The following is a 25,193-nucleotide window of genomic DNA, read 5'->3' on the forward strand; positions in this document are numbered from 1 at the left end:
TTATATCTTTCCTTTTCTCCTTTGCTTTTCGCTTCTCTTCTTTTCACAGCTATTTGTAACAGCTTCTTTTCAGAGCTATTTGTCATCTTAATGCTCACCCCCTACTGGGTAACATTATGCTGATTGGACCTGGTAAGATGGAAGTGACAACCAGTTTAGAAACCCCATTATTATCATGAATGTGAAAGATAAATTCCACCATCTAGCTTATCCTGCCTCACACACTGAAGTGTTACTCAGTCTTAGGTGCCTCTTTGGTATTAGGGAGTAAAATCCTAGGGAGCAGAAGTAAAGAAAAGGGAAATGAGGCAGGGAAGAAGAAACTGCTGATGAGAGAGATTATATGATTGGTCCCTTAGTATTGTGAGAGTGTCTCTCAGATGCCTCATAAATGACCATCTCAGGACAGTGCATCTGGGAGAAATAGGGAGAGAAGTATATTTTCTGGCTTCCATTGGCTAAATATTGCTTCCTGGGGTGTTATTTCTACTTACTTCCAGGTTTCTCAGAGTGGGTTATACAGTGTGTCACAGGTCAGCACCCACAGGACGGCCCTGAGTAGGAACGGAGAAGTGCTCAGTGTGGAGAAAGGGCAGGGGCTATGACACGGGCAGGGACTCCAGGGGTCTGGAAATTCCCGCCAACTGGGAAAGGGAGCTGAGTTTTTTATCCATGAGCTCCTGCAGGCCATTGGTTGAGAGCAGCGGGGAGGTCAGCATTAATTCCCTAGCAGCCAGAGAAAACACTCAGGCGAAGGGCAGCAGTCGCTGACAGCTGGATGGCCTTGTCTATACTGCACATGAGTGATGGAGGCAGAGAGTAGGCACTGGCAGTGGCACCTAAGAGGTATTTTACACACTCTTCCCTTTTGCTTTTGCCCTCTTCCCACTAAGACTGTCAGATTTTCAAATTCATCTCACTTATGAAGAGGGCTTCCCTGGTGACTCACAGGTTAGAGCATCTGCCTGCAATGCGGAAGATCTGAGTTCGATCCCTGGGTTGGGAAGATCCCCTGGAGAAGGAAATGGCAACCCACTCCAGTATTCTTGCCTGGAAAATCCCACGGACAGAGGAGCCTGGTGGGCTACAGTCCACGGGGTAGCAAAGAGTTGGACAGGACTGAGCGACTTCACTTACTCACTTATGAAGAACAAATCGACTCTTCTCAGCCCATGGTCCCCTTTGGTGTATCCAAACACATCAAGGCACTCTTCAGAACTAAAGCATCCTCCGTGGAAGGCCCTTTGGGGATTGCACTGTCATTGTTTCCTCTTGATTACCCAAAAGGCGGTGCTTTTCTCTGAATAGTTAATTCTTCTCTGGTCCACTAGCTAGGTCTCTTCTTTTTCTGCTCTTGAAACCAGATGAGAGTGCAAGCTTTGAGTGTCTCTTGTGAACTTCCTCACCACAACTCCACAAGAGAGATGTTATCCCCATGTTCTGAGGAAACAGGTTCAGAAAGAAGTGTGCTATGTGCTTATATGGGTATGTGCGCAGTCGCTAAGTCATGTCCGACTCTTGGTGACCCCATGGACCGTAGCCTGCCAGGCTCCTCTGTCCATGGGATTTCCAAGGGACGCATACTGGAGTGGGTTGTCATTTCCTCCTCCAGGGGACCTTCCTGACCCAGGGGTCGAACCCGTGTCTCGTGCAGCTCTAGCATTGGCAGGTGGATTCTTTGCCACTGAGCCACCTGGGAAGCCCCACTTTATCCCAAACCACAACCCAGAATCCTTCTGATTTTTGTGCCCCTTCTAACTGATTGAAACAGTCTGGAGGATGCTTTTGGAGACCGAGTTTACTGGGACACTTGAGTGCTATATAGGAAAATGCAACAGCCCATTAATTTAATTGAGTCCTGGAAGAGCTGGGACATAGATCCCCTATCTCCACACGTCTCGATCTTGTAGATTGTACTGAAGCCATGGTAAACAATTTAGACCAGTTCCAGTATGACACAAAGCTTCCTCTTGGCTATTTCTACAACTTCATATTGAATAGAAGGAAATCGCTTAAACCCTCAAAACACAGTCTGGCAGGAGGCGAACTGCCTTGCTTGGCATGCTGCCCTCATCCCTCCCACACGAGCAGCTGGGACCATTTGGTCCCCTTCAACTCCCAGGCCAGACACCCTCTCTGTCCTCCATCATCAATCAGTTCACGGTTCCCCCCTCCAGGCCCAGCTTTAAAATGAGAGCCCTGATTGCTGATGAACATGGTCTGACTTCCCAGGAGAAATAAGTACAAAATTAGAAATATTAACATGCATCTATCTCATCATTTATAGGAAAGAAATGTGCTCTTGGGATGTTTAGATTCTAGTGAACTGGATATTAGCAGATATTTACACAGAACCAACAAAATATAAAATGTGTACACAGGACTTCCCTGCCAGAGTAGTAAAGGAAACTGCTGCCTTATGCGTATGTATCTTGGACTGATAAATTGGACCACGATCAAGCCCACCAATCAAAATGCACCTGTTCTTTCACACATCAGGTAACATGCATAACTGAGGGGGACCAGGTTTGTTTCATCATGGCATTTTAGTTTTCATTCTTTCAATGTAGATATACTTAATTGGTGTATTAAACATGAAGAAATATGTTCTTCCACATCTTTCTTGAAACATGCCCTCCTTCTCTATCTGCATATCTTTCCCCCCCTATTTTTAACAGTGACACGAGCACTCAATCTATTCCACTTTTTTCTTTCTTATAAAAGGCAGAGTGCATATGTGATGATAAATGGCAAATGATTCTTAGCTTTGGTGTTGGGGAACAATAGGGATGGTAATGAAACTGAAAGTTACTCAGTCAGGTCTGACTCTTTGCAACCCCATGAACTATATAGTCCATGGAATTCTCCAGGCCAGAATATTGGAGTGGGTAGCATTTCCCTTCTCCAGGAGATCTTCCCAACCCAGGGATCAAACCCAGGTCTCTGGTATAGAAGGTGGATTCTTTACCAGCTGAGCCACAAGGAAGCCCAAGAATACTGGAGTGGGTAGTCTATCCCTTCTCCAGCAGATCTTCCAGACCCAGGAATCAAACTGGGGTCTCCTGCATTGCAGGTGGATTCTTTGCCAACTGAGCTATCAGGGAAGCCAGGGATGGTAGGGACCATGGCAAACTGTAGAAATTGGCCTTGACTGAAGGTAGTGGTCCCTTTCAATGCAAATCAACCACTGGCACAAGGAACACAAATCCCGTTTGCCAGGTTTTCCAAAAATTTAAAAAGAAGCCAGAAATCTGGATTTTAATGTAAACCAACTAATTATCAAATATGAAGTGAAGTGAAGAGAAGTCGCTCAGTCGTGTCTGACTCTTTGTGACCCATGGACTGTAGTCCACCAGGCTGTTCAGTCCATGGGATTTTCCAGGCACAAATACTGGAGTGAGTTGCCATTTCCTTCTCCAGGGGATCTTCCTGACCCAGGGATTGAACCCAGGTCTCCTGCATTGTAGGCAGATGCTTTACCATCCAAGCTAAATTATCAAATATATTGCTAACTAATTTAATTTGGAGGTTGATACCAGGCACCTGAACAATACCTATCTATGGGCCAAGCTAAGCCACCAGTTCATAGCCTTCAGTTTTAAGTGTTAAACAGAACAATAGAACTATTATATAATCATAGTCTATGTGGCTCTTTCGAAGCAATATAGAATTATAGTTCTAAGAAAGTCAATTACATTCCCAGTCATTATGGTACTTTATAAAGAATAAAAAATATAGAACTAATAAGGCAAATTCCTTATGGTTAGTAAACCATAATAAAATGCTTTGTCCAGCACACTGTGACTGCAAGTGGGAAAGAATTCATCTTCACAGACAATATGAAGAGAATAAGAAAGAAGCCTGATCGTGCTGTTAGAATGCACTGGATCTGGTGTATTAGTTTCACGTGGGGCCATCCTAGCTCTAGAGTTGCCTTGGCTGTTTTACCGCTCCCTCCTGCTTGCACCCGCAGACCCCCTGTCTGGGTTAACTTTACAACTCTATTGAAGCCTCTCTGGCCTTCTCCAGGCCATGCTGAATTTTCTGTCTGTTTTGAAGACTGTGTGCATTAACTCCAGACCTGACCCCTCACATCTGTACAGCATTTTAGAGTGGACAGAGCACTGCTGCATGCATGTGATCTCACTGAGACTCACAGTCATGCACTCACAGCAAGATCATTACATCCATTTTATAGATGATGAAATAAAAAGTCAGATAAGGACAGGATCTGTCCAATGTGGGCCAGAACTGGCCGGGAATCCAGGCTCCTGACTCCAGGCTTGAGCTCCCTTTGGAGCCCTTACTGCCTGTGTGGGTATTAACCCCTTCATGCCTGAGTGCTCCATAACTCCAGTGCGATTTTGCTCTTAAGGGTGGGGAAATGGGTCTAATCTTGTTGTTACAGACAGCTAGCATGACAGAGTGGTGAAGAGCATGGGTGTTGGCCAATGTCATGCACTAGCTCGGGCACTTTTTAGACCTCAGCTTCCTAATCTATGAAATGAGGATCACTGAAGTACCACCTATCCAGGACTGTTGCATGGATTGACCTTTGTGAATAAAGCATTTAGCACAGGGCCTGGGACACAGTCAGCACTCAATACATGGTAGCTACTATGTCCACCACCATCCCATCTCTGCAGGGCCAACTCATATTACTGTCTCACTTGGCAGGTGGTGACTTGTCATCTAGAAATGAAAACCAGGAACTGACCACAGAGCCACAGCCCAGTGTGGCTACTTCGTACACGGGGGAGAGAGGACCCTGCGCCTGCCTGGCTTCAGAACTGTCCAAGTCTCAGCTCATCTCAGCTGCGCCTCCTCTCCCCCAGATATCTTACACTACTGGGCCTGGTGGTAATCATAATAAAGAGCCACCATTTGAGGGTTTAGCCAGTGCCAGGCCCTGTGCTATGCCTAGTGCACGTGGAACAGTCTACCCTCGGCTCCTCCTTCCCCTGTGAACTCTCCTGATGGCTTTTGGGGACTGAGACTGGTTCATCTTTCCCCAGTCATCACAGTGCCTGGAGTGGTATCTCACTTAAAAATTGTGTTCCTTCCCCTGTTTATTGGCATCTCCTATGGCCAGTTACTATTTTAGACAGAGAACAAAACAGATGTAAATTCTTGCTCTCCCGGAGCTTATGTTCTGGTGGCGGGAGATGGTGGTGCAGGCAAAGCACAAAGAGGAGAAGCTTGGAATATTAGATATATTTACATTTAAAAAATTAGGATTCTCTTTATTGCATTTATTTACATGTATCACTTATTCCCCTTCACCCCGCCCCCACCAAATGTGCCGTTCCTGGGCGTTCAAGGGAGTTGCGAGTCAGGGGTGCAGGGCAGGGTCCAATCCAGCTGTGTGACCTTGGGACATTCCCTGCATCTCTCTGAGCCTCCAGGTTCTTCGTTGTCATTTAGGGAAATCACAGCGATTCCAGCCTCTCTTGGCTGGTGAGAAGATTCCATTGGCCCGTGAAAAGGGAGTGTTTTGTCGGCCGGGCAGCCCGGACACTGATAGACTAGAGGGCGGGAGGGAGCTGCCCGCTGACCCAGACGAGCGCGGGCGCGGGGCTTTTCTTGGTTACCCAAGGCCGCCCGGGTGGAAGCTGCGGCTGGGGGGCGCGCATCCGTCGAGGGGGAAAGGGGCGTGGGCAGGCGGTAATTGCAGCCAGGAGTCCCGGGGTTTGAGTGCGCCGCTGCGGCTCTGCGCGAGGTGGGGCGCGGCGCGGCTCGCGCGGGAGCGCTGGGTGCGGCGGAGTCGGGTTTCGGTGACTCAGGACGCGGGCCGTGCTGGGATCCTGCCCGCCGCTGCCGCTGCCGCTGCCCCTGCCCAGCGCCGTCTTTGTTCCAGGCAGGAAGGACGAGCGGCCCGCGCGCAAGGTCCGTTGCAGTCTGCAGAGCTCGGCGGCCCGGTGCCCTCGGGGGCTCGCCGAACGGCGGGATGGCGCCCAGGTATGACTCGCTACCCCGCGCCCCAGCCCCCGGCCCCTACCGCCCGCCTCACCTTTCTCCCTCGACCACTTCTTGCAGGAGGGACGCACAGTGCTGGCGCCTGCTTTTGCTGCTTTCCACCTCCGCGCTTCTGCCCGGTGTCACTCAGACCCGCTCCGCGACAGGTAAGCAGCCCGGCCCGAGCGCTGCACCGGCAACCTCCGCGCCCCAGAATAGTTGGTCTTGGCGGCGGGAGCGGCTGCGGTGCGCGCCTCATTCCTGGACATAAAAGGGAGTCCTCGCCGCTCGGGGCGCACTGGTGGTTCGGCTGCGGCTTCCCCAGGCGGTGCAGGGGATTCGAGGGTTGAAAAAGAGTCTCTGGGCGGCCGAAGCGGGCGGAGAGTATCCTGGAACCCGAGGCGTCTGAGCTAGGCGCAGCCCTTTCAATCTTGGGCATAGAGGGACTTTGGAAGCCCAGTAACAGTGCCAGCGGTCTCCACTGGAATAGTTCGCTCTAGCTCACCCAGCGCCCGCGCTCAGGTGGTGCGTGCTGGTTGGCTCATTGCAAGGGCAGATGTGATGACCCGTCTGTACACAGGTGCGGAAGCAGACCGCCACCACCTGGCGCTTTGCCGCGCAAGAAATAACGGGACCTAATTGCTCTGATACCTAACTTAGCCCTGAGTTACCTGGAGAGCCCCATCCATCGTGGGCAGTGACTCTATGGATGATGGGAAGAGCTATAGACTGGGAACCAGGGAATCTGGTACTTTCTGTTCCTGGGTCTTTGTTTCCCCACCAAGACCCAGAGGCGGTTGTATGAAAAGAATATAAGTTAAAATAGTTTTGACCTAAGGTGTGTGGCTGGATTAGGTGCCACTGGACAATGAATTTTACTATTCTGTGCCTCACTTTTCATATCTGAAAAAGGGAAATACTTAGACCACCTTTCCTCCTAGGGATGCTGTGAAGATTAAAAGAGATATTAGAAATAATATGCTTTCCACACCATAACACAAAATAAGTGATGGAAACTGCAAGTTGATCCTTGCAGTAGCTATGTTGGAAAGCATTGCAGGCATTTTTACAGCAGAGGATACTCAGGGTGAGACAGGCTTTAGAAACTGTTCTGTGCAAAAGGCAGGGCTCGGGCCCAGGTCTCTAGGCTTTCTTTCCCTGCTCAGCCCTTTCTCCATGCAGTTTTGCAGGAGAACTACCGCGCTCCAAATAGTAGCCTCTGACTGCGTTTGGAATTAGGAGATTAGTACACAGTCTCAACAGGAGTAAGTGAGCAGTGTGCAGGGATACTGTGGTGGGGGAGACAACCTCTATCCCTTGAAAGAAACTGACAACCGCCTCGCTGGCTGTGTTTAACTCTCTGTGTGCTAGAGGAAAGCTGGGACAGCCCAGACTGTGTCTCCTTGGGAGCAAGACTCAAAGGCCACGACAACTTTTCCTGCCAGAGCATCCGACTGGCATTTCTTACAGATCAAAGGGCAGCTGGAGCACAGTTTTGGCTTCTCAGCACTGTGGCCCATGTCAGAACGTTGCAATTTTGCATGTGACATAGGGTACTGCCAACTCAGTGGCAGAGGGCATTTTCAGATTCTGTGGTCTTTTGTGAACTTTGCTGTAACCCCATCCCCCAAATGGAGAAGGTTCTGGAGTTTCTTTCTCCTCCTGCATTTGTAGGCTGGCTCCCTCAATGCCAGGTCAGGGCTGTTTTTCTAACACAGAAGAAGTCCTGTAAATATCCATAATGTAAAAAGGGCCTGCCAGGAATCCCTCAGGAGATGAAAAGGGCCTGGAGAGGGCCATTTGCAATTGATGGGTAATTGATGAATATTCACTGTCCCTCTGGGATTCTGGAGAGACTCTTCCTAGATGTGGAATATCCTCTGCAAGTCAAATCTTGCATGAAGTTTATTGAGGCTAATGCTTGTAAACCACTTCATAGGTGTGTATGATACGTTCATACTTCATTCACCCAGTCCTCACAATCACTCCAGGAGCTGGGTACTGGGACTGTGTTCAGATGAGGAAACAAGGCCCAAAGTCCCAAGGCTTCTCAGCTCCCAAGGGTTTCCTGGCCCACCCTGTTTAAAGAGACCCTTGTCAATGGGCCCCTTGTCCCCCACATCGACGTTTCGTGTCTGATTTCTTTCACTCAGCATGTTTTTGAGGTTCATTGATGTTGTAGCATGTATTAGTACTTCATTATTTTATGACCAAATAATGTTTCATTGTATGGATATAGTGCGATTTGTTTATCCATTCTTCCATTGATAGAGCCATTTGTGTTGTTTAAGCTTTTTGGCTGTTATGGTTAGTGGTTTTGCGACATTTGGGTACAAGGACTTGAGTACTTGCTTTCAATTATTTTGGTTGTATACCCAACAGTGAAATTGCTGGGTTATATCATAATTCCACACTTAAATTTTAGGAAACTCTTTAACTATTGTCCATAGTAGCTGAACCATTTCACATTCCCACCGGCAGTGTACAAGGGTTCCAATTTTTTCGTATCCTTTCCAACACTTGTTATTTTCTGCTTTTTAGGTTACAGCCATCTTAGTGGTAGCTTTCTGTGGTTTTGATTTGCATTTCCCTAATGACTAATGATGTTGAGCATCTCTTCATGTGTTTCTTGGCCATTTGTGGGTCTTTTCTGGGAGAAACTCTGAATACTAATCAGGGCAGGTTTAGGATTTCCCGCTAATCCTCTGACTCTTGCTGGTGGCCAGCTGATGTGCTTTCCTGAGTGAGAGACAAGGGGATAAGAGTCACAGCTAGGATTTTACATCACTGGCCTCCTGGCTTACCTATGCTCTAGCCTGTAATGAGTTCCTGTTGTCCACGTACCATTAGAAGTTGTGATGAATATGAATGATTGTAGTATTTTAATTACTGGCTAAATTTTTGGTTTTCTCTAAAGTTGGGAATGCCTATGGTGGCATAAAGTCCTGCTTATATGTTTTATAGCAGATTGAAAACTGTTTTACAGCAGATTGAGGCTGAAAACCCTCAGCACACTGAACCACTCATAGCTCCCCATGTATATTTGGGATTTTGTAGTTTCCTTGACTGTTCACAAGATGTGAATGAATCTCCCTGTAGACAGGGTGCACTTCCTCACCCTGTTTCTCTTTAGGGTCTAATTCTACCTCCCAGCTTAAACAGCATCTCTTACAGGGAGCCTTCCCTAGGTCTCCCCAGCTGATCTTTCTCATCACTAAGCCACCACAGCCCTTAATCTATCTTTCCAGCACCAGCCACTGTCTCACCCTGTGCTGACAAAGTATTTATTTCACACTTTTTTTCTATGAGAGCACCTTGAGGGTGTGGATCATGCCTTATTCATCCAGAATTTGCCACTTGGACCTTGGCCATTTCATCGTTATGATAAACAGTGCTGTTGGGAACATCTTCAGACAAATGACCTTTGTTTTCTTCTGGGATTATTTCCTTTAACTAGATTTCCGCAAACAGATTTGCCCATCAAATAACAGACTAGTTGGATAGTTCTTAATATATATTTAGATGGGTCTTTCTGAGATACAAATTGAATCGTGTTGCTCCTTAGTTTAATTGCTCCTGCTGGGTTCCCCGTGCACCTAGGATGGAGTAATGCTTCTTGCCTCCAAGTCCCCCTGTGTCCCACCTCTGTGTCTTTGCATGGGCCAGTCCCTTTTTGAGAATGCCTTTCCCCTTGTTCACCTAGCACCCCCTCATTCATCCTTTAGGATTCCTCTCTGGGAAGCCCTCCTATTTTACCAGGCATGTTGACTGTCTCTCCTCTGGGCGAACACTATATATCACCACCTCTCAGTCACAGGGCTTCCCAGGCTGGACCATGACCATTGATTACTCATCTGTTCGCCACCCGCACCCACCCCCCTCCACTACACAGGGAGTTCTGTGAGCCAGGGACTGGGCCTTGCCCAGATTCTGAATCCCAGAACCTAGCACTGGGCCTGGCACAGAGTAGGTGCTCAATGACTCAAGAAGGGAAGGAATGGGCAGGTCCAGCCTGTGGTCTAGGGAGAATGCACCCATTTACCATGTCCTCTGCCAGGTCTAAGTCCTCCCCATTTTTCCACAGCTCTGCCAACTGTGGAGTGGCCATGGCTGAGTAATCAGGGCACGTTATAGGGCTTTTAGTTTTATTTAATGACTTTAATAACTAGTTATGCTGGAATTTACCCTAATGTTACTTTGCTCTTTATCTTTTTTCCATTACATCTATTTGTGTAAACAATTCATTTTCTAGCTTATCCCGCTCATACCTGAAAAGCCTCTATTTTGTCAAAATCTGTGCATTTATCTTTCTCTGCTAGCTTAATATATGAACTTATTTTCAAGTTTTCCTTGAATGTCCACAGCTTGATCCATTTAAAATGGACCATTGATTAAATAGATTGCATAGAGTATATGCTGAGGTTAGTTCTTTTTCAAACTGGTACCCAGGATTCCCTGAAATACTAATTAAAATGTAAACTATTTTTCTATCATAGCATTGCTTCTGGTTATCTTATAAAATTTTCCTTTTCATGATAGAATTTTTTTGTGTAATCTTTATACTATTCTTATGCATATGTGTTATTTTTTAAAAAATTCCACATGGTCCTGATAACTATTGTTTTGTAATATGTCTTAAAATCTGGTAAGGGAAGTTACCCCTTCCTTCTTCACTAAGTCATAAATCCTTAGCATAGACTGATTTATCACATAATTTTCTCATGATATGATTGGATACTGGGAGTGTTGTAGTGGTGGTGGGTGGGTGAGGATTATAAAAAGTGAGGTAATCTTACAATAAGATTCAATTTAAGACCTTAATATGCGGTAAGGAGAACAGATAAGCAACTAAGACTTCAAAGTCAGAAGAGCAGGTTGTGGGGCCTGAGTTATTGCTGTTGATACAGAGCACAGTTTGCTGAGATGGGTCAGAGGTGTTGGGAGGGGCCCAGTTTGCTCACTGACCTCCTTCTTCCTCTCCTTTTCAGGAGAAAAAAAAGTATAGGGTTAGAGCAGAACCTAGAGAAGGCCCAGACCTCTTTCTGGGCAAGATCTAACGAGGCAACACATGAGGCTTAGGTCACCTAGTGAGTAAACCCACTCCTTACCTCCAATCAGAATCAACTCAACTCAGCCCAACCTAATCCCCATGCAATCCATCCCAACCCAACTGTATCCAGTCCATTTCATCTCACACTTGTTACATGCCTTGTTACATGGATCACTTAAAGAACTGGACAGGGCAGAAAATTGTTCTGAGGGCCTTCATGTCTCTCTTGAGTGAGCAGGACCCTTGGTTTCAGGTGTTGGGGGAGCCCTTTTTCAGTTTGGAGAGCTTGGCTAGAATCTGGCCTGCAGAAAGCAGCGCTGCCTAGGTCTTTCCGGGAGTCACCCCTCCTGTCACTGAGCGCCTCAGATAGGACCCAGCTTAAAAGCCCGCTTCACCACTGGGAGGTCTTGGCAACTAATCTCCTCCCAAAGTAAATGTCTGCTGAGGTCCTCAAAACTGTCAGCTCTGTTCTGTGTTCTAGCTACTACTATAGATTTCTGTCTTCTCCTGTATTTCCTGGCTGCCTGCCCTCTCTAAGGCCCACTGGTGTGGGTGGCGAGATGACTAAAGAGCCACATGGGACCCTGTGTCCGTCGTGGAGGGACTCATAATCTAGTAGTAGAGACCGGGGTGCAGCAGCTGGCTTGAATGCTCTGGAGCTTGTCCCAAGTGTCCTAGTGTGGATGCAAGCAAGCCTCTGCACCACTGAAGTGGGGGTGTCCATTTATACCAGAAGATGGGGAGGCGGAGGGAGGTAAGCAGGCTTTGAAAGAAGAGATTTGTATTTTTCAATAACATTAAAATATTTTGATAATAAAAATAATAGTCACTGTACAAATCTAGGTTGGAAAAAAAGGAGTTTTGAAAGGTCACATGTTATCTCATGACTCAGAGATAAACTCTGCTAACATTTGTGGACTGTTTTTCAAGTTTATTTTCCATGCCTAAATATGCACATATATATGTTATAACATGAATAGATCATTCTGTACATTGTATTTTGTTGCTTGACATTTTTTCCCTTAACTATTATCTAGATACTTCCTCTGGAACATTGAATATTCTTCCCTAAATCCTTTGTAATTGACAGAGTATTTCATTATGTGGATTTCCCATAATTAACCTAGGCCTCTTTTAATCCTTTAGGCTGTCTCCAGTTGTTCTTTCCATAAACACTGTTGTGATAACCCTATTCTTTTTTTAAATTTTATTTATTTTTTATATTAATTTTTATGAATTTATTTTGGCTGCACTGGGTCATCATTGCTGCGCGGGCTTCTCTCTAGTTGTGGAGAGCGGGGGCTACTCTCTAGATGCGGTGCTCGGACTTCTCATTGCAGTGGCTTCTCTTGTTGCAGAACACAGGCTCTAGACGCACAGGTTTCAGTAGCTGGGGTTCCTGGACTCTAGAGCACAAACTCAATAGCTGTGGCAGACGGAATTAGTTGTTCCACAGCATGTGGGATTTTCCTGGACCAGAGATTGAACCTGTGTCTCCTGTATTGGCAGGCAGATTCTTTACCACTGAGCCACCAGGGAAGCCCAGTGATGACCCTATTCTTGTATCTCTGTATTTGATCTTTTCCGTAATTATTTCTTAGCACAAACTCCTAAAACTGTTGGGCCTGGTGCTTGCCCAATTTTTTCAAAGTCTTTCATTGTGTCCTCTTTTTTTTGGAAGGTGTAGTATTTATATTCCCTGCAACCGTGTAAGAGAATACCCGCCTAGCTTGCTCCACTGTTGTCCACTGCTGCTGTTTTTCTCACTGAAAGGAGAAAATGACAACAGGGCAAAGGACAGTGCCCAGCATTACTGCTCCAAATTGTCCTTAGCTGAATGGTGCTGGGGATTTCCTCCTCCTCCCTACCATTTGTTCATCAGTTTGGCATGGGCCTTGTGGCAGGGCTAGAGGAGAAGAGGGTTATTCAGGAAATTAGAATGCAGGAGCTCAGGTCACAAGGACTTTGGTGGTTCTCAACCCTGGCTGTACCTTAGACCCTGATGCCCAGTCCTCCCCACGTCCAGGGTTCTTCATTTGTCTGGGGTCTGGTTTTCTGCAGGTTTTAAAAGTTCTTGGTGTGATTCTAAAGTGAGGCCAGAGTTGAGAACAAGCAGTGCAGTCCAGTGACTTCGTTTCAAAGGTGACAGTCCTGAGTCCTAGAAAGGGAAGGTCTTACCCGTGATTGTAACGCAAATGAGAGGCAGGGCTGCCACTGGACCCCAGAGGAGCTCTGGGAGCCCACACCCTGGGTTCAGATCTCAGCACTCTACTCCCTGTTGAGTGCCCTCTCTTATCCTTATTTTCCTTGTCTGTCAATTGGGACAATAATTCCTACTATGAGGAATAATGAGGGAAGCATGGGGCCTGTAATTGGTACAGTTCAGTACCTCTTTCCTTCCTGCTCCCACATCTCTGTGAGTCCCTGGAGGGCATGAACCCTACGTTATTTATCCATGTTTCCTCAGCGTCTGACATGGCACTGAATGGACACAATGAGCATTTGAACACATTTATGAAAGAATCATTCAAAGCCTGGGACTGTGGAGATCTGAGTGAAAACGCAGCATTAGGAACCCTGGACCATAGCGGAGTCTGTGTGAACCTCCAGCTCTGCTGGAAGACCACCCACAGCCATCCACTGTATGAGGGTGCTGCTGCTGCCGATGGTGGTGGTGGTGGAGGGGCCAAAGCAGGGTGGGAGCAGGGGCTGTGTACAACAGGTACGTCAGGGATGGAGCACATTCCATGAAAGAAAATTGAAGGGACGCTTTTCCAGTCTTAAAAAGTTATAACCATTGCATTCTGTAGAACAGAGTCCAAAAAAAGGTGACAAATTCAACCTAAATCCATGAAGTTTCAACAGCGCCACACACTGTTGGGTCAGCCAGCTGCTTCTCCCCTTCCAGCTGTACAGTCTTAGTGCTAGCTTGTCCTGTCTTTGTTTCAGGCAAGCAAGTGTGTCTCCTGGCCTCCGTTCTCTCCACCTCCCGCTCTGTATTGCAGCCTTAGGAGTCTTCTGGCTTCTTTCCACTTAGGTGTGACCCACCAACCAGCAGTATCGGTATCACCTGGTGACTTTTTGAGCTGCAGACTCTCCGATCCCGCTCACAGACCCAATGTATTAGAATCCGCATTTTAACAGGATCTTAACCTTTGAGCAGCAGTGTAAAACCAGCTCTTACTATGTCACCCCCTGCTGTAGAACCTTTTGTCATCTTCCCAAGCTGACCAGCTGTGATAGGGAAAGTACTGGCCCTCCAAATATGTCCACGTCTTAATATTACCCCAGAAACTGTGAATATGTTAGGGTCCCAGACAAAGGGGAATTAGAGTGCATATGGAGTTAATATTGATAAATATCTAACCTTCAAAAAAGGAGAGGACCCTGGGTTACTCAGGTGGGCCCAGTGTCATCACAAGTGTCCTTGGAAGTGGAAGAGGGAGGTGATGTGAGAAGGACTTGACCTTCAGCAAATCAGTTGTATTTGCTGATGTTGAAGGTGGAGGAAGGGTCCATGAGCCAAGGAATACATGTAGCCTCTAGAACCTGGAAAAATCAAAAGAGAAAAAAAAAACAGATTTTTTTCTTTAAAGCTTCCAGAAGGGAGCACGATCTGCTTAATTTTGATCTAAGATCTGTGTTGGACTTCTGACCTACAAAACAGGAAGGTATTGGTCAATTCCATAACACAGTATGGAAAAATCCAAACAAACTTTTTGGCTAACCCACTAATACATTTATGTTGATTTAAGTCACATAATTCGCAGTAACTTGTTACAGCAACCATAGAAAATGATTTTAACTCTCCTTATCATGGCATTTGACACCCTCTGAAGTCCTCCCAGTATGCTGTTTTAGCCGCATCTCCTGGAGTGTCCCTCCTCATAGCCTTATCTCAAACTGCACAGTCCCCAGGGTGGCTGGAACGTTGGGAGGCATCCTGAGAGTCTGGACTAACGTTATTCTCCCCTGTACCTCCAGCACCTAGCCCCATCCCTGGCTCTGGCAGGTACTTGGTCAATGCTTGTTAAATGAATAACCCAATGGAAGCCTGCTGTATTCTTTCAGATCACCACCAGCCACATAGGGTCCCTAGTAGGCTGGAGGCAGATATGGCAACAGAGGGGCTCTGCTTCGATGTTCCCCTGCTCTTTTATTTTGGGCAAATGGTCGGCTGTCTATGAGCCTCAGTTTCCATATCCTGGAAATAAAGGAATTGGACTAGATGAACCCTAAATGCACTGTTAACTGGAACTTTCTAGGATATCTGAGTTCACTTTGCCCAAACTTTGTGGCAGCTGTGGGAGGTGATTCAACTCAGCAGCTCTCAGTCTGGTTCCCACCCTTCCCTGACATCCTTTTCCATGGGTCAGGGTACAGAACTGTGCCCAATGGCTGTGTGTATTTGGTACAAAACGGCGACCACAGATTTTCTCCTTTCCTCTCGAGTTAAAATGTCAAATTACTCACTCTCTCACAGGACGAAAAAGGGAGGGTAAAAGAAACCATTTCTCACTGCAGAGTTTTTCCATGTGACACATTTTCTAATTTTATTTCAGGTTTAACTGTCTAGAGTAGGTGGTGCCATTTCAGCGTCTCCCCCTCCCCTTTTAGAATATGAGCTTCCAGTTGAAGAAGTGGAATGGTTTTGCTTGTTTAACATTTGCAAGTGTGGGCTGCTATCAAGCTGCAGCTGAATGTCTTCATTTTCTCTGCTGCAGGAAGTGCTCTTAGGTGCACAGCACTAAGCTAATAGTAGGATTCCTGGGGTCTGGACCCTCTGTGGGGAGCTTGGCCAAGTCACTTCCACTCTTGGACTCAGACACTTAATCTGCAAAGAGAGGGAAAGGCTGGGTCACTATAGAGACTGCATGGCCCATGGGAAGGACTGTTTGGTGGGCCCTGTTTCTAAGAGTAGTTTTGTTTGAAACTTTGTTGGAATCATGTGCCCCTAAGTTTTTATTTGCCATTAGCTTTGTCATCTCTGCACTGTCACTGGAAGTGCATGGAATGACTGAGTTTTCAGCGCCTGGGAAGACTGTTGTGACTTTGTTTCAGAGAAATTGATTCTGCCCCTGCAAGGTCGGTTTCATCCAATCTCATCCTTTCATTCCTTCACCCCACTGGGTCCAGGCCTGTGTCATGCTCAGTAAGGGACTGTCACAGCAGCTCCCTGTCCTGGCCTAAGACCCCCCATCTTTCTGACCTCTAGTGCATCTTCTCACTGCAACCTGAGTGGCAGATGCCATCATGTCGCATCCCATGAGAACCCTTCCCTGCTTTCCATTGCAGCATCTGAAATTCTACCCCAAAGCTCTTAGTAGAGTGCCTGGAACACCGTGAACCCTCAGTGAAGGGTAATGGCCATGGTGATGAGGTTCAAACTCAATGCTAACTGATGAGTTAAACTAACTGACGGTCCCTAAACCTTCCTGTGGCCTCTTTCAGCATAGCTTGTACCTGGTTTCTTCCATCAGAATCACTTGTAAGTCCATCTCTCCAAGGATAGCGAGAGCCAGGGCAATGCCATTCGTCTTTGGAGTTCAGAGTCATTGACCTTGCAGTGGAGGGAGATAAACAGCCATAATCCAATGTGGGAAAAATGAGATATAGTTAAGCATGGACTTTGGAAGTATGGTTGCGTGAGTTGGATAGATTTAATGCCAAAATTTCTTGATGGTCATCCTGCTTGTCACTGCCTGGTAGGTTTTTCAGTCACTCATTTGTTCCCTCACTTTTTTTTTTAATTTTATTTTTAAACTTTACAATATTGTATTAGTTTTGCCAAATATCGAAATGAATCCGCCACAGGTATACATGTGTTCCCCATCCTGAACCCTCCTCCCTCCTCCCTCCCCACACCCTCCCTCTGGGTCGTCCCAGTGCACCAGCCCCAAACATCCAGTTTCGTGCATCGAACCTGGACTGGCGACTCGTTTCATACATGGTATTATGCATGTTTCAATGCCATTCTCCCAAATCTCCCCACCCTCTCCCTCTCCCACAGAGTCCATAAGACTGTTCTATACATCAGTGTCTCTTTTGCTGTCTCGTACACAGGGTTATTGTTACCATCTTTCTTTTATTTAATAAATATTTATTAGCTGCTTACTGTGTGCAAGGCAGTGTGGTACATCCTGGGTATAAAATGATGAACAACGTAGGCATGGCTCCCCACATTGTGGAGCCTAGACTCTAATGCGGGACATAGATACTAAACAAAGGGTTGTACTGCTGCTGCTGCTGCTGCTAAGTCGCTTCAGTCGTGTCTGACTCTGTGCGACCCCACAGACGGCAGCCCACAAGGCTCTGCCGTCCCTGGGATTCTCCAGGCAAGAACACTGGAGTGGGTTGCCATTGCCTTCTCCATTGTGTGAAAGTGAAAAGTGAAAGTGAAGTCGCTCAGTCATGTCCGACTCTTCGAGACCCCATGGACTGCAGCCTACCAGACTCCTCCATCCATGGGATTTTCTAGGCAAGAGTACTGGAGTGGCTTGCCATTGCCATCTCTGAAAGGGTTGTACAAAAAGCCCTAAATACCTATCAAGAGTAAAAAGAGGTATGGAGAAGTAGGGAGCTGTGAGAGGCTTCCCAGGTGGCTCTAGTGGTAAAGAACTCACCTGCCAATGCAGGTTAGACATAAGAGATGCAGGTTCGATCCCTGGGTCAGAAAGATCCTCCGGAGAAGGGCACGGGAACTTTCCAACCCACTCCAGTATTCTTGCCTGGAGAATCCCTTGTTCAGTGGAGCCTGGCAGTCTGCAGTCCATGGGATTGCAAAGAGTCAGACACGACTGAAGCAACCTAGCACACACATACAATGGGAACTATGAGAGCACACTCGTGGCCACTCTGATCTGTACTGTGGTGTCAGGAAACGCTCCCCAAGTTATGACAATTTAGCCAGGAAAGGGGTGGGGCTGATGGACTAAAAGAGAAGGAGAGTGTTCTAGGTAGAGGCGATTGAATGAGAAGAAGATGGAAGCAGCCTCCTGGTGTGTGGCCTGAGCAGTTAATTCTCCAAGCCTAGGCAGGGAGGGAGGCTGGGATGGGACAGGACAGGACGGGACGGGATGGGGCTGGAGTGTGTGTATGTTGGGGGGTGGTCTCCAGTCTCCAGCATGAAAGCAGAGCCTCCGTGGGGTAGCTGCTTTTCTGACCCTGGCTCTGGGCGAGCCTCTGGGCTTCTGCCATGCCTTGGGTCCTGCCCAGTGCTCATAGCCCTGGGTGAGGGCCTCTGAGTGCTCCTTCCTGCCTGGCTCTTGCCTCTACTTACCCAAAAGCTAATGGCTTCAGCGAGCGGCACAGGGTCTCCACCTTTGTGTTGCCCAAGAGACATGTTTGTGAGAGACTTTCAGTAAAATGATAGGGAAGCAGGGGTGAATGAGAGCCCAGAGCAGAGTCTCTGGTCCCACCTCGGCCACACAGAGCCTCCTAGGCCGACCCAACTGCCCAGCTGAGAGGTCAGGAAGGTCATGGGGAAAGGATTCTAAGAATTGCCCTCTGCAGTTAGTCTACAGTTAGTCTTGGCTCTGAAAAGCTTCTTCCTGTCTGAAATGAAGGGTTGGACCCGCCCTGAGGCTCATCCAGATATTATCTCTTCTGATTTCTCTCTCTGGATGTCTGTGTTCAGAATGTGTAAGCACAAGCACAATGCAGAATTCTCTTGCCAGGGAATGGAGGTCGCGGGAATAACTCAGGTGGGAAGTTTTTAGATGTTTTCACTTGGGGGCCAAGTCCTTTAGAGATGGTGGCGGAAGAGCGATGCATTGCCCACTTCTGTCCTGGCCGTTCCTATACAGACCTGCTTCTCAAACAGGGTGTGCTCATGGTCCTTGGCTGTGTGACAGTGACGTGCAAAGCCACATTGTTTATTTCCGCATCCATTTTACCCAGCGGTTGGTAACTTGGGGAGTCCAGTGACAACTGGGAAGTAATTTAGAACATTTTTATACTAAACAGTCCACAGTTATTATGGAGTGGACTGCAAAACTTAAGTGCTTTTAACAATAGAGCAGGAGACTTTAATTAAATTTCCAAGCTCTGAACGGGGGTGGGGCAGGGGGTGGGAAGGGTGGCTCTTTGGGTAGACCCAGGCCCCAAGGTATAGGGTCCCCTCTGTCTGCTGGTAGGATGCTTTAGTGGAGATAATGTTACATATAGATTTGAGATCCCCAGCTGGTGGGAGGCTTGAAATTATTGTAGTGGCTGCCAGAATCCATTCTTGTACAGACATTTCCTCCATCGATAGTTACCTCGGGCACTTGTGTGTGGAAAAGGCTATGGATGTGTTTTTAGCTATTGATAAGATGGAAGTCGCTATTCTCCATAGCTGTTGTACTGGAACTTTCAGCTCCACGAGGGAAGAAAATTGTCTGTCTTAGAACAGAGCTACCATACAGTGCTGCTAAGTCACTTCAGTCGTGTCCGACTCTGTGTGACCCCGTAGATGGCAGCCCACAAGGCTCTCTTGTCCCTGGGATTCTCCAGGCAAAAACACTGGAGTGGGTTGCCATTTCCTTCTCCAATGCATGAAAGTGAAAAGTGAAAGTGAAGTCGCTCAGTCGTTTCCTACTCATAGCGACCCCATGGACTGCAGCCCACCGGTCTCCTCCATCCATGGGAGTTTCCAGGCAAGAGTACTGGAGTGGGGTGCCATTGCCTTCTCCACCATACAGTAGGTGCTCAATAAATGCTAGTTGAAGAACAGTATGTGTGTTGGTGGCTATAAAAGGCTTCCCTCTCTCAGTCAGGAATTACCTTTCCAGGAATAAGTGTGCGTGGTGCATGAGCATGGGAATGTTGGGTGGAATGTGAAAAATGCTGTTCATGCATATGCATGCAGGAGACTGGCCAGTCCCACTCAAGTTCAAGGTTTCTAAGAATCCTTTTGAAGGCAGCCTCCTACCCAGTGTGGTCCGTGCCCATAGCGGCTCCTTGTGGGGGAAGGCACAGATCACCATTCATGTGCCTAGGGTAGCTGGGGATCCTAGGCTTCCTTCTTAGGGTCCATATGTCCCTCAAACACCTCGCTCCCACCAAAACCCACTGGGGACCTTGAGGACCCAGAAAATGTTGGGCTTTCAGGGTCCTCTATCTGGCTCTCCTAAATTACAGAGAGGCGGGTGGAGGCTCAGAGAGAACAAGGGACATGATGAGAGTCACACAGTTCAGATATAAGGAGCTGGATCCAGAACTGGGTCTTCTGATGTCCAGGTGGCTGGCATCTCGCCACCCTCAAAGTCCCAGGTTTTGCTGCTGTTTCATCATAGACACGTTGTCCCATCGTCCTCAGGGATGGGGGAGGAAAGGTGGGGACAGGACTTCGCACATGCTGTGGGTCTCTTCTGTGCCTGGCAGCCTGTGGTTACAAGTAAGCCTTGGAAACACCATGTGCTGTGCTTAGTCACTCAGCTGGGTCCCACTCTTGGCGACCCCACTGACTGTAGCCCGCCAGGCTCCTCTGTCCATGGGATTCTCCAGGCAAGAATACTGGAGTGGGTTGCCATTCCCTTCTGCAGGGGATCTTCCTGACCTAGGATTTGAACCTGGGTCTCCTGCATTGTGGGCAGATACTTTACCACCTGAGCCACCAGGGAAGCCCTTGGAAACATCAGATGGATTTCAAATCCCAATTCTTCCATGTGTCAGCTGAGTGACTTGGGCAGATTGCTCAGAAGGAAGGTTAGTTCCCTCATCTGGACAGGGGGTAGTCAGGGTGCTGCCTCCCGGGCTGTGTGAGGCACTCAGCGTAGAGCCTGAGATGGCAGGGCCTTGGTGGGTGAGGGCTCTCCCTGAAACCATGAACCTCACCCTGTACGTATAACAGCATCCCTGGGGAGCTCTTAAGACATACTGAGGCCTGAGCCTCATCCCCAGAGATCCTGACTAGGGTGGAGCTGGGTATCAGTCTTCTAAAGCCCTCAAGTGGTTCTTCTAAAGCCCAGCTAGGAGCTCAGTGCTAGAGCATACATGCCATGAGGGCAGGGGACATGTCTGTCCTGTTCACTCGTAAATCTTCCACAGTAGCAGTGCCAGGCATGTGGTGGTTGGTGCTTGAGAATATTTGTGAATGAATGGATGAACAAACAGATGAACAAGGCAAGCTTCCCTATCTCTATCTACACTTACCTTTTCAGGAATAAGTATGTAGGCTCGTGAGTTCAGCATCTGACATTACCCTGTACCGCCACCCTGAGAACTGGCATTGTCATCTCTATGTCCAGATAATGAACCTAAGGCTCAGAGAAGTAAACGAACTGGCGCAAGGTCACCAGCTAGTAAGTGATGAGTTCTCTCTGGAATGGAATTTCATGTCCTTCCCAGCATCTGCTGGGTGAGGCTCAAACTCCTGGGGTCCTCTGCCCAAGGTCACCCTCAGTTTTGGGTCTCCAGTTAGGGGCATCTCCTGGGTACCCAGCTTGGAAGGCCTCATTCCCTTGCCCGTTATTCCAGAGTGCACAGGCTCTTCCTCCAGCTAACATTTGGAGGCCATCAAGCTGTACTTTCATCTAGATTGAACAAGAGTCAGCCTGTTTCAAAATATGACTTCAGGGTCACCATCTGTTCTGGCTGTTCCCTTAAACTCCAGTCCCATTTCAGGGCCACACAGGGCTCCAGCAGCATGCAGAGAGCACATCTCGGCCCAGTGGAGCAGGAGAACCTGTATAAAGCAGTAGTGTGCTTGATAACAGCTGTAGGACTAAGTTCTTATGTTGTTCGTTTCCCCCTACTCAGTGGCATCAGGTCGTTATATGTGTGGACCACAAACCTCTCCCCGCCCCCCTGCCACTATGCATCCATTCCCATATTGGGCACCTACTGTGTACCATACACTTCCCCATGCCTCACCTTCTTAGGGAAATGGGTGAGAGTAGCCTGGATGGTGGGAACATGAATTGCTGGGCAAGTCACATTGTCAGTCTGGGCCTCGGTTTTCTCATCTCGGGGACACTGGACTGAAGTCCTTCCCAGCTCTGGAGGTCACCCCAACTCTCCAGGCCTCTATCAGCCTAGTCAGTATAGGCAAGATTGCACAGTGCCTGCTGATGCCATGAGCTCATTCTACTGGCTTCCTCCCTGCTCTGGCTAAATTCACACAAGCTCATCTGTGGACGCCCTGGGCCATTCCCAGGGCAGCTTGATTTTGCCCAGGGCATAACATGCCAAGTGCTGAGAGGCTGCAGGAAAGTATGTCTCCTGCTGTTGCCAAAAGACCGCCTTCGCTCCGCATTCCAAATCACCCAATCCACCCTCTCCTTGGCAAGGGAAAGGAAGGGGCCTGACTGCCGGGGGCAGCAGCTCGGGGTGAAGTGGTGATAGCTCCTAAAATGGTCAGCAGCAGCCTTCCTCAGAAACCTTTCAAGGCACCCCATAGCCTGCAGCATAAATTTTAGTCTCCTCAGCTTGACATTCAAGGCCCTCCCTGATCTGTTTCCAATCTCCCAAGTGAAAAAGTGATTAAGAGTAGAAAGAGCTAGGAAGGACCTCAGATGACCCACACGTGGGCTGCAACCACCCCATTCCAGCTCTGTGGTCTTGATCTCCTTCAGCCTTGATCTGCAAAATGGGAGAGCAATAGTCCCCACCTTATCAAATTGTCCTGAGAGTGAATAAGCTGATGTTGGCTTTACACTTCTGAATCTGGCTTCGTAATTCTCTCCTTGCTGCTCTAATGGTGGAGGTTACCTGAGCGTCCCATTGCTCCCATTCTCCAGGACCACTCACAAACCCCTCAGTTTCCTAACCCCATGGGTTTGCCTGTGCTCTGCTTGTTCCACGATGTTCACCTGTGCAGAGTTCTCCGGTTCAGACACCTGTATCGGGGCTCTGTGTGTTGATGTCTTGCCCCCTTTTCTAGGCTGAGAGCTATTTAGGACCAGAGTCTGAGTTTTCGTGATCTCTCAAAGTCCAGCCCAGGCCCGAGTCCAGAAGAGGGTGGCCACTGGGTACTGGTTGTGTACAATGCCAAAACCCTCAACTGGGACCAGGATAGAGGGAAAGACAGGGAGGTCTGCTCCTGCCTTCCCTTCCAAGATCCATCCTCCCCTTGTGGCTGCATTCTCTCAGGGCACACAATGTAAATTATGACCAAATTGCATGTGGTTAGCAACTCTGTAGGAGATTTTATGGACCATGTGGTATCTACCATGGGAAAAGAACTCAAATACCTAAGGACATGCCTCACTTAGAGACTTAGAAAGCTCCAGAATTACTCTTTCAAGCTCCTCCCATCCCAATGATGCCCCTCCCACCACAGTACCTTACATCAAGAGGCTGGGGTGGGGGGAGAGTGGGACATGGCAGCGAGGAGCAGGAGTCTTATCCTTCTTCCAGGACCACGAGGGCTGGCCTGTCCCATCCCATCTTGCCCAGTGGCCCCAGCTCATGCCCTAGCCCCCAGGTGGCAAGGAGCAGCCTCCCTAAGGTCTCCAGCCAAACCTCAAGAACCTTATGGTATATAACCAGAAGGGGAAGCATATGTAGTTCACAGTCCCTACCCAGACACTTGTTTCAGAGAGGCAGGAGGTGGAGGCAGCTGGAATTCAGTCTGAAGTCTAGGAGGCCAGTGTGTTTTAGAGCGGCACTCCCAGCTCAGTCGGTGGGTGAGAGCCAAGGCAGGCGTTTTTCAGAAGACTGGTCATTCTGTGCCCTCCTACTTAAGGGTCAGCCAAAAGGATGGAAAATCGCAGCACTCAGAAAAGTTAACATCAGGCCTCTGTGTGGCTATTAAGACTACGTTGTACTTCAACAGTGGGATCAGCGGAGAGCTAGACTATTAAGTGCATATTGAGCTAAATGGTGCTGGTGGGATGACTGCGACAACAGCTGGTGTTCATTAGAGTTCTTTGTAATTGATGACAAAGACTATTGATTTTATCTATTGATGAAAATAAATGCGATATGGCAAGGCAGATATATGGTCACTCTGGTCCAGAATCCGTTAAGCTCATTTATTCACTTACATGTGCATTATTCATTAATTCATTCCTCCATCAATGCTCAATTCTTGCCTAACTCAGGCAAGCCCTGTGCTTGAGGGGTCGGGGTGAAGCTGGGAGATATAAACATGAAACAGATGATGCCTGCTCGCCCAAGGGCTCACAGACTGGTGGGAAACATAGGCAAATAAACAGATAATAACAGAGTATTGAGGAATTGGACCTTCCTGGGAAATTTACCAAGGGAGGGTTTCTTCGCAAGATTGGGTGATTCATTTGTAGGCATTTAGAAAAAGTCAGCTCTGAGGCCCGGCTTCACATGTGGCTGGAGAGGAGTTCCTGGAGTCTTCAGGCCCCTTAAGCTCCGGGCAGGGCAAGGGGACAATGGGGAGGCAAGGGAAATAGCTGTTGCTACCCCTCCTGGAAGGCGTGGGCTCCTCCTGCTTGGGACAGGCCTTCTCTGGGGGAGCAGCCCCCTTGGAGTTGCAAGCTTCCTCTTGGCTGCAGAACCCTTGCCGACATGCCCAGTTCCCCTGGGCTGACCTCCCAAGCCTCTCTGCATCCTCAGACCACCAGCCTCCTTCCCACAGCTGGGTTCACTTGGCTGCCTCTCCCTGTTAGTTAGTGGGATCTAGTCACTCAGGGGACTCAGCCTCCTATCAGCCTGTCTGGGAAGCAGCCCATTCACTGTGGCTGTGCTGTGATCCGAGGGAAGCCCCATCTCAGCTGGGGCTCTGCCTAGCCCCATGCCCGGGTCTCCGCCCCTACAGTGGACTTCTCTGCTGCTGGCTGCCTGCTCGTGTCTCCTGCTCCATGATTCCCCCACTGCTGGCCTCCGTGCAGGTCTTAGGCCTCCAGCTTCTGCTCAGCAGCACAGTGTAGGGCAGTGGGTCTCAAACTTGAGTGTGCATCATTACCTGCGGGGCTGGGTAAAACACAGGGTGCTGCTGCCCTCTTCGCTGCACAAGGTCTGATTCAGCAGGTCTGGAGAAGAGCCAGAGCATCTGAATCTCTAGTAAGTTCCCAGGTGAGGCTGATGCTGCTGGTCTGGGAATTGCACTTGGAGAATCATCGTTGTGGTTAAGCAGGTGGGCTATGGAACATGGACCCAGGCTGGGTTCTCGTCTTGTCTCTGCCACTTACTTAGCTGTCACACTTAGTGTCTCTGTTACACTTAGCTGTGTGACCTCCTCTCTCTGCATCTCGGTCTATTCATAAAGAATATACAGGTAGTAACACCTTCC

At 48.3% G+C, this 25,193-nt stretch overlaps 1 protein-coding gene across 3 annotated transcripts in view; it reads left to right on the plus strand.

Annotated features, from left to right (window-relative positions):
* Positions 1–5,527: 5,527 nt before the first annotated feature.
* The window catches only part of COL15A1 (collagen type XV alpha 1 chain), a 103,424-nt gene continuing 83,758 nt past the window's right edge, over positions 5,528–25,193 (plus strand). For 2 of the 3 annotated variants that reach the window (XM_061425787.1, XM_061425788.1), the window contains exons 1-2: positions 5,528–5,958; positions 6,037–6,122. In XM_061425787.1, the coding sequence (XP_061281771.1) occupies positions 5,948–5,958; positions 6,037–6,122 (97 nt within the window). In that variant the 5' untranslated portion in view covers positions 5,528–5,947. The remainder of the gene's footprint in view (positions 5,959–6,036; positions 6,123–25,193) is intronic. The other variant, XM_061425786.1, reaches the window with a different exon arrangement.

This window comes from Bos javanicus, chromosome 8 (assembly GCF_032452875.1).
Source record: "Bos javanicus breed banteng chromosome 8, ARS-OSU_banteng_1.0, whole genome shotgun sequence".
Taxonomy (NCBI): domain Eukaryota; kingdom Metazoa; phylum Chordata; class Mammalia; order Artiodactyla; family Bovidae; genus Bos; species Bos javanicus.